Raw genomic sequence first — 10,191 nt, forward strand, 5'->3', positions numbered from 1 at the left:
ACTAGTTATGTGATTTGGGGCAAGTAAATGTTCACTTGCATCAACTTCTCCTTCTGTAAAATGGAGCCGGTGATGTCTACTCCCTATAAAGTGTGGTCAGCATTGTGTGGTGATTAGAAGTATGCACTCTGCCTGAGTTTGAATTTTGATTTGTTGTTTAGTAGCTGTAAGGCCTCGAGCAAGTTATTAATCCCTGTGTGTCTCAGCTTCTGCCTCTGTAAAATGAGGGTGACATGAGTAGCTGCCTCATAGAAACTGATAATAGTTCTTATTTGAGGATCCTAAATATTCATCTAGCTGCATTCTCAAAGACCAAAACAAAACTAAAGAGTGATGTGATTCCTGACCTCTAAAAGTAGAAGTCTGGAAAGTGCTTGAATGCAGGATTTTGATGGCATTTTATGATCCATTTTATGATTCCTGTTGTAGACAACAGAAAAAGTAGCATTAATAGGTTCTCTTTACTCCCATCCAAGAAATCTATTTAATAAAAATAACTCAAAAAATAAAAAAGAGAGAATTGAAAGCAGGAGCCAGATATAGCTTTAAACCTGGGTGTGCTTGGAGTGGGCCCCCCAAAGCGGCAAGGGGAATGAGGGGCACTAGGGCAGTGGAACCCAGCCCATTGGGAAAGCCCAGCCCTGATGGGAGAGCCAGGCTGCATCCCGGGAAGGAGGGGATGGGGGTTTAAGGGTCTACTTCTTCTGTTTGTCAAACCCAGTGGAAACCTTTGTCAAAGCAAACATTGGAGACTTTAAGAACCAATATAAGTGAAAATAGGTTTTGGTAAGAATTTGGAAATCTCTAGAGGAAATAATGATGAGTATATCAAGGAAAAGAAGCTCTCATAGTCAAGCATTTTCCCCCTGTGTTAATATCAGGAATAACTTCACTCACCCATTGCCACATAATTTAAAACAACTGTAAAAGGCAAGCATCATGCAAGCAAAAATTAACATGATGAAGTCCTACTTTTCATTGTGATGAGTCAGAGTGTCTAAATTTGAGCAAATGCTCTATTAAGAATAAGTTCCTCATAATTAAGTAAAACATTTACTTGAGTTTATTGAATAGCATTAGATCAACAGGAAGCATTAAAGAATCAGGTACCAGAGACCAAGGGAAAAAAAAGTCTGTGCAAAAGATATGAGTAAGAAAAGTTCGTCAAAGCAAATGTATAAAAGAAGACATCTGAATATCAGTTTTTAAATGCTTTTCCTGAATATTCTACGAATTTAAGTCTGGAGATTGTTGAATGTTATTAGTTTTTGTCCAGGACAGTAAATCTCGTAAAAGAACTCTTTCAAATGAAAAGGACTCCATTCTTTTCAATAGTGAGCTTTTAAATGGAAGATAGCTACTATGAGAGCCCTCTGTCTCTTATGAAATTCCCTGGGTTTCCCAGGCAGGTTTCAGTCTCTTATGGAGGCCTGCTTTTCTTATGGTGTGAAATGATTGAAATGAATTCCATCATTTCCTTCTTAATTCAAGCCATATGTTCAGATTTGAGGTTTAAATTCTTGTTCCCCTAGTTTCTAGGAAAATTTAGTGTAGACAAGAGGTATACTATTCAAAGAAACAGACGTGATTTATTACTAAGTATCCTCAAGGAAACTTTCTTCCTGATTGATAAAAATGCAAAGTCCAAGTGTATAAGGGTACTATAATTTTTAAAAAGCTCAAGTTGGCCACATCAGCTTCTGTAAGCTTATTTAACATATATTTTCATTCTTGCTTATATGGGGAAGTTCTTTCTCTTGGAAAGACTCAGCCAAATACAAAACTAAAACCCAGAGCAGGAGGAGGGGCATAGACAGGTGTCCTTAGTAGGGATATTGGCATCAGTTGACTCTTTTCTTAAACGCTGGAGCTCATGGAGTTGAAACAGCACTTTTTCTGTGAAATAAAAACAAAAACAAGAGAGTCATATTCACAGAGAGACTTACTAAAAACTGGTTTTCCTTAAAGATATCAAACAAGGACTGTTGTGCATATTGACTTTCCATTTAGTTTATTGAGCTACTGAAATGAGTCACCCTTACTCATTTGAAAAGTAATAATAGTGAAGAATGAATATTTGTCTTGGGAATTTCTCATAAATTTAAAATGGTCCCCATTTAGGGGCTTCTAGGTGGCTCAGTCGGTTAAGCATCTGACTTCGGCTCAGGTTATGATCTCACGGTTCGTGGGTTTGAGCCATGCACCGACCGGGCTGTCTGCTGTCAGTGCAGAACCCACTTCAGATCCTCCCTCTCTCTATGCCCCTGCCCCAGTCGTGCACTCTGTCTCTCTCTCAAAAATAAATAAACATTAAAAAAAATAAATAATTAAAATGGTCCCCTTTTGACTACCCATGAAAGGGAAGCCCTTCAGTACAAATTGGAATCTGAAAACCCTTGGGATGTCTGACTTACCTCTGTAACATTTTTATTAATTTTAGTATCCATTTAGCTTGAGGGTTCAAGCATACAACTGACTTATTCTTCTTCCAAACTCTGCGGGGAAAGAAAAATAATAAAAATAAGGCAGTGTTACATTTTAGTCAATCCGGCCCTTAAGGAGAGTGGAGTAGAAAAATATTCCCGGATGAAGTGGAATTGGAGGTGGGCAGTTTGGGATCTGTGTGTGAGCCAGTGGAGCTGAAGATGAGGTTAACAGAATCTTATGTGTCAGGGGTTAATGCTTTGCTGACAATCTTTACATGAATTGGAGGTGGGCCAAATAGCTGACTCTAAGATTGGCTCACTTCTAAATCTATATCACATTATCTTTATGTCCCATAAAATAGATGGTTGTCTGTTGAGCTTGGGAGAACAAAATAAACAATAGGAAACACTCTCTTGAGAAAATTTTATTTGAAAAGCAGATCCAATGACATTTAATGTGGGAGAGGTTACAGAGCTGATCGCTCCGAGTGCCCCTGGCATTTTGTTGAACCTCTAGTTAGTGAGGCTTTCACTGCTCTGAGAGATTCGATAACAACAAAAGCAGCAACAATAATAGCTAATATTGATCAAGCACTTACAATGCGCCAATCACTATCCTCAGCAGGTAACATGGATTATGTAAATCTCACACAAGTCCTTTGCTAGAGAACTATTATTTCCTTACATTTAGATGAGGAACCTGAGGTTTAGAGAGTTTAAATAACTTGCCCAAGATGGCACGACAAATGCAAGAGCAGGGCAGCATTCGAATGAAGGTTATCTGCCTCCAGAACCCACACTTTTAGCCACCACTCTACATGGGCAGGATCTGAATAGTTATCAATAAGTGCCAGACACAGTGCTGAATGTTTTACCTGCAGTGAAAGATGTGAGGTCTCCCAGGTGATAGTGACCAGGGACACTCAACCCTCTATCGGGGTGACCTCTGAGCAAAACGATTTCTTCACCTTCACCTTAGCAAGAAGGATCTGCCCATCTAGCTTTGAAACTCCACCCTTGTAAATGAATCTTAGAGAGGTCAGAGGCCACAGCATTTTGGGGTTCTCGGGCAGTCTTCCAATTTGGTTTTTGAGTTCATGAGGGAAAATAGATTTCTGACCATCTGGACTCATAGCATTTTTACCCTGATTGCTATGTATTTCTCGTAATTTCCAGCTTTTGTTTCTATATCTGGTTAAAATTCAGAAATACAGAATTTGGTGACAAGATATAAAATCAAATTTTTGCCCCTTCAAAATGATTATTGTTAATGAAGAGAAAGTTGGGGTGCATTACTTCCTCAGGTTGAGAGGTAAGAGACTTGACAGAGGAAATGTAATAAAAGAGAGAGAGAGAGGGAGAGGGAGAGAGAGAGAGAGAGAGAGAGAGAGAGAGAGAGAGAGAGGAGAGAATCTCAGGTTTCTATGCAGCCAGAGGAACTGCTCTCAAGGTCATGGCTGGACTTGACATCTCTGCGTTTGAGGCCAATAATTGTGGGTTAGTTAGAACCTTCATCAGTGAAGACATTAGGAAAAGTATAATGCCTTTTTAATGAAAAATTTTTGCACACATTTTTGATATCCCATATTTCTTTTTTACAAGTTGAACACAACTAGTGCGACACCCAAAGCACATATCAAAATGGGACAAACAAAAAGTGGCTGATTACAAACATATCAAATGTCTAAAGAAGTACAGGGGCAGAGCTGCTAGTGAGAGTAAAGTCAGGAAATGTGGAGAAAGATGCTGTGCCTAATATGTCCATGAGCTGTGGATGCTTGGTTCATAAAGATAGATCTAGGAAGGAGAAATCAAAGTTCCAAGTAGTGATACACAAAAGATCTATAGAATTATTTTAAAAAAATGCAGTGTAACAATCCAACATTGCTTGTACCTGTGCTCTATGCCAGGTAAGGGATAAAGCATTGGGAGTAGAGAAACAAATAAATCTGATCCCGGTCTATAAGGAACTTATTTCTGGTGAGAGAGAATGGAAGAGAGAAAGAGAGCCACAAACCTGATTGCTTCAACACAGTGATGCTATAATAATCACAGCTAACATTTACTGAACATTTGTTACATTTACTGTTGTGCCAGGCACTATACTAGGGGCTTTGCATGCAATGTGTAAATTCTCATTTGATGTGCCATGGAAAATGTTATGATAGAAGTATCAACAGATTTCTCTGAAAGTACTGAAAAGGGTCACAGAAACAAGAGATCATGCTATTTCAGTTAAAGAAAATACCTATTAAACTTGAAGCCACAGCTGACTCCATAGCCTAACTCTTCAATCAGAGTAATGGTATCAAAGTTGGTAGATCTTAAAGCTAAGGGACTGTCCCATAAAATAGATGTTCAGACCAAGGACTGTAGTGGGTACTTATTTTCTTGCTCTTTAACTTCTGGGGAACAAAGTGTCTGCTTCTGCTGGTGATTTGAATTTGGTAGGAGAGAAGAGGCTTGGAGGGGGAACACCTGGGTGGAGTCCTGGTTCTGTCCCTTTCTAAGGGTTTGCCTCAGGGCAGTTGGTTAACCTCCCTAAGCCTCAGTTTCTGCACCTGCAGAGCAGTGATAACACTACACGTAACTTAATGTCTGTTAAAGGAATATGATGAATGAATGTGAATAAAGCACTTAACTCAGGGCCGCTGCAAAGTAGGTACTTAACAAATATTATTGAGTCCCATTATTAGCTTGAGAGTTGTTAGCAACTCTCAAAATCAACCCCTTTGAGATTCTTGAATAAGAATACTATGCTGTACATATGAAATTAATGCAACATTGTATGTCAACAATACTAAAAAAATACTATATGGCAACATTTGATCTGATTTTCATTGGGAGAAAAGAATCACATACATTTTTCTCCTGCAACTTACATGATTTCTTTGTTTGGGCACCCATTCCCAGGAGGCAAGACCTGAAGCTTTTCAATGAGTTGGATGGGGATAAAGGCTGAGGTCTCTTGGACGCATTTACACTTTAAGTTTGTGTTAAAGGCCTCCAGAACACCTGTAAACACAATCAGTTATTTTAATCCTTTTGACATATAATTCATAACTTGAATTTAATTACTGATCTTTCATACGGTGCATTTGAAGATTTAAAAATTTCAAGTTGGCGCTTTCACCCAGATGCTTTTAGTTTGTGTATTTCTGCTTGGCTTATTTTCGAACGTTTTCTACCAAAACCTTAAAAATAAAATTAGCTTTCTAAAAGTACGACACCTATTGAAATTTGTGATAGCATTATACTGGTGCTCAGGTGATTGTATAATAAAATTTGAGAACCACTGCTCTGGGGACTTAAAACTCACTTATAATTCATACAGTGTAAAATCAACTGATTTGATCTTCCCTCCAAACGCATAAAAACCAAAGACATGAATCCCTTACAGTGTCCCCAGAGTAGTAATAAGCTGTTCTCATCATGCTCACCACCCCCTTCCTTGTCTCTCCAAGGAAACACCACGGAAGATATATATACATATATATATATGTATATATTTTAATACGAGATATATATATATATATATATATATATATGTATTTTAATACGCTGGTCCTTCATCTCGGTTGCAAATTATTACCAACGAAAGCTGATAATAAAAATTCAAGACTATTTTTATTCAATAACAGAAGTCATTAGTACTAGATACTTTTATAAGTTACTCTATCTCATGTATTTTAATGAAGTCTACCCTCTTAAGCCCAGTGCCTAACACAATGCTTGACACATATTTGCAAATAAAAGGGCCCTGGTTCTCAAGGCATTTACAATTTGGTGGACGAAACAAATGAACAAAAACTAAAATGTCACAGAATGTTGTATTTCACACCCAGGATCCAAACTACATGATGGGAACAGAGGACTTTGCCAGGGCAATGGGACAGCTTTATGGAAGAGGTGAGAGATGAAGTTCTTGAAGAATAAAAATAGCATGTGAAACAAAATAATTGAAAAACAATGCCTTATACTTTAAGAGCAAAAATTTGTTTTTTATACCTGAGCAGACTGTATCATTCAGACTATATCATATCAATCCAAGGCACAGGCCTTGGATTTCCTCAGCTGTATAAAAACTTACAACTTCAACTAGATGTTTATCTATTTATACAATCATCACCCCATTTAGACTTGGAAGTCTATGTCTTTGCAGAAAGCATGTACTTAAGTACCCATGTTGTGCTTACAGTGGCTCACGTCAGAGCTAGCCAAATAGAATTGCACCAAACGTTCTCTGCAGGAGACCAACCTGTTGAGGTCAATTATCTTTAAACCCTATAAAGGGTTTAGTCGGAAGGGGTAGCACTGAAAGGCAGAGCCAAGAAGATATATACATGGAAAGAATTAGTTATAGCAGAGCTGAATCTGAAAAAGACCAGGAATAGACAAACCAACGATAAGTCACACGGACGCTGAACTTCAGTATCTCTATCTATGGATAATAATCTTAACAACATAAGTGTCTCTAACCTCTAAGAGTTAAATCTCTAAGCATATTACTTTTAGATACCTAGGAGTACTTAGGTAATCTCCCCCTTCCCATTTCAGTCATATTGCTCCCCATTTTTTAATTAAAAAAAAAAAAGGAAAGAAATGCTGAAGACTATTTCTGCTCAAAGCACAATGAGAAGATAAGTGAAAGTTCTCACCATGGACTGGAGTGATGCTGTAGACCAACAGCATGAGAAGCAGAAATCCCAGGGAGAACCTCATTCTGCCTCAAGGTGGAGTTCAGACTTCAGCTCTGAGTCTAAACTGTGGGTTCTGAGGACAGAGATTCCTATTTATTTATACCAGTGAGGGCCGTCCCACTGCCTGTGTCTCCAATAGGTCAGCTGTGTCATCAGTTTTAAAAGTCCCCAAATATTGCTGAGCTTGCTTTTTTTTTGAACTCCCCTTGCAGATTTTATGAATTGGCTTCAAAGCACTTTAAGTATAATGAAATATGTCTTACAAATATAGATTATAAATGGCAGGGATGCTGCAGAAATTTGGGGGTGGGGAGAGAGGGAAAAGACATCAGACTGGAGGTTCTACAGGTCACTGTGATTGTGGCTTTGATTGCTTCTCTCAGTGAAGGGTCAGCAGGCTTCCTCAATGACATTTGTTTTGTTAATTTTTTACTTTTTTAAATGTTTATTTATTTTTGAAAGAGAGGGAGAGGGAGAGAGGAAGTGGGGGAGGGGCAGGGAGAGAGGGAGACACAGAATCCAAAGCAGGCTCCAGGCTCTGAGCTGTCAGCACAGAGCCCAAGGCAGGGCTTGAACCCACGAAACACGAGATCATGACCTGAGCCAAAGTCAGACACTTGTCCGACTGAGCCACCCAGGCGCCCCTCTCAATGACATTTGAAAGCATGCGCCAGGAAATCAGGGAACTCTGTGGAGCACATCCTTGGGCCCTTGGCCTCTGTAAGGAAGTCTAACCTTTGGCAGATGCTTAGTAAATATTTGCACACCTAATGAATGTCTCCTTACATACAGATTTCTATGCTGACTAGGTTACTGTTTTCCTGCCAGACTTTCCCACCTTTTATTTCATCATCTGAAATATATAATTACTTATGTAATTTGGTCATTGTGGAAATGCTGGAAGGGGGCAAGTATGTGTCTCCTCATTGGTGTGCCCGTGTCTCGATGAAGGGAGGGAGGCAACAACTTTGAGGAAGAGAATCTTTCAGTCTCAAGTATGCAGGTTATTGAGCTTTAGAACCAGGTGTCAGTGGAGGGTGTCATTAAAATTTTATCTGATGCTGAACTCAGTATTACAGTATGTTTCACAAAACATATGCACAGTTCGTTTTTGATCCTGCCAAATGAGCCCATGTGGACAATGAGCTTATAGCCTTAACTCACTTGCTAGGAGTTCTTTGACTAAATAAAAGAAATAAAAGCATGTGGACAATAGGTGGTCTGGCATAGAGTACCACTGGGTTGTCCTGGGAGTATACAAGTGTGGATGTATGAAACCAGACTCATCAAACCACTGAAAACTCAAAGTTATGGTCTTCCTGGTGTGGTTTCCTAAACAATTTGGTTTTTGTACTCACTTAGCATTGGGGATGTTTAGCATCTTAGATGTTCCATGATGTATGGGGTGGGGGTTGTGGTAATGTCACACGACCTTACAACAAGTGGTTTTCCTCTTGGCCTGAATGACTGCAGTGACTACTGAAAACTCATCAGTGTTGAGGCAGCCTATCCCCTTGTTTGTGCAGTTTTAGTTGTTAGAAAGTTCTTCCCTATGTATATGTGAAAGCTGCTTCCTTAGTAGTTCAGTCAGTTTCTCCTAATCCAATACTTCATCACTATATGAAAACAATTCTAAATGCCCTTTTGTATGATAACATTCCAAATATTTGAAGACACAGTGTGTGTCCCTCAGGAAGCACAGTTGGGTTCCTCAGGAAGCAGACAATGAGATGGATGTTGGAGTGAAAGAAGTTTCTTTTGCTGTTGTTTTCAGGATGACTCCTATAGTAGGTAAAAGGGCAGGGAGCAGGAGTGGGCAGAGAGAGCCTCAGACTGCAGTGCTGATCCGACAAAGTCTGTGACAACTTCATGGAGATACCCTGAGAAAAGACTATCTATTAGAGGAGCCCATATTGCAGAAATATCCAGGCCCTGCAACCCCTGCCATACTCAGTCACTTGGGCTTCTCAGAAACAGTATGGTCTCTGGTAGAAGGCACAAGGAGATCCCGGAGATATTAACAGCTGGAGGCTGTCAGCTGACTGTACTTTTCACAGCCGGCCAGCAAGTTATTTCTTTAAGGGACATCTGAGTACTGAACTTCCATAGCTGTCACATAGGGCTATTAAATAGAGGTTAAGAGCACAAGCTATGGAATCACCCGGTCAATGACTTTGGACAGGTCACTTAATTTATCTCTGCCTTATATTTAGTAGTTTTCACATGGGGATAATACTAATTTTAAAGGATTTTTTAGAGAATGAAATCATTCAGTACATGTGGAGTTCTTGGTAGAGCGCCTGACACATATAATATATTCAATAGATAGCCTGTCTGTCTGTTCATCCGTCTATCCATTCATCCGTCCATCCACCCATTAACGGGTCTTAAGTAACTTCTGCTCTAAAACCCACATAGACACACTTCGAAGGCAAATATCTCTAGGTCCTTTAACTTATAACACAGTTTGAAATTCTCTCAACTTCTTTCCACCACTTATCTTCAAAAAGAGAAAGGTTATCTTTTTGAAATCTGTTGGGTCTTTTTCATTGTTTCTCCTAAATCATGACTGCTCTTCCTTTTGCCTTCCCATACTTTCACTGAGTCACACACACACACACACACACACACACACTCCCGTGTACACACATATCTGAACGCCATAGTACCCCAAGTATGGCTTGGCCAGTGCAAACTAGAGGAGGCCCATTACCTCCTTTGTCCTAGGCACTGTTCTATTAATGCCTTCCTAGACTGAATAACATTATTCTGGTCACTTACACTGAGTAGACAGGCAATGAATTTTTTTTTTCTTTTGAAAATGGCCAATTTCTATGTCTCACTCATTTCACTCTTGTGCCATTTGATCTTGGGAACTAAGTGTAGCAGTTTTACACTTGCCTCTGTTGTATGTACTGTATATCTCCTTGTTAGAGCAAAAATGAGTGATGCTGACAATAACAGGAAGAATATAGGGACAAAAGTACCTAAAAGAGGACTCTGAATAAACCCAGGAAATTCCACAATTGTTAAAATAGGACCACTGGGTCAGGGAGCTAAATCCA

At 39.3% G+C, this 10,191-nt stretch overlaps 1 protein-coding gene across 1 annotated transcript; it reads right to left on the reverse strand.

Annotated features, from left to right (window-relative positions):
* Window positions 1-1,040: 1,040 nt before the first annotated feature.
* On the reverse strand, window positions 1,041-7,235 carry CXCL13 (C-X-C motif chemokine ligand 13). The gene is made up of 4 exons (XM_003985260.5): window positions 7,085-7,235; window positions 5,309-5,441; window positions 2,415-2,495; window positions 1,041-1,896 (listed from the first exon to the last, which is right to left on the reverse strand). The coding sequence occupies exons 1-4, from the start codon at window positions 7,146-7,148 to the stop codon at window positions 1,872-1,874; spliced, it is 303 nt and encodes a 100-aa protein (XP_003985309.3). The 5' UTR covers window positions 7,149-7,235; the 3' UTR covers window positions 1,041-1,871.
* Window positions 7,236-10,191: the final 2,956 nt, after the last annotated feature.

Source organism: Felis catus, chromosome B1, assembly GCF_018350175.1.
Source record: "Felis catus isolate Fca126 chromosome B1, F.catus_Fca126_mat1.0, whole genome shotgun sequence".
Taxonomy (NCBI): Eukaryota; Metazoa; Chordata; class Mammalia; order Carnivora; family Felidae; genus Felis; species Felis catus.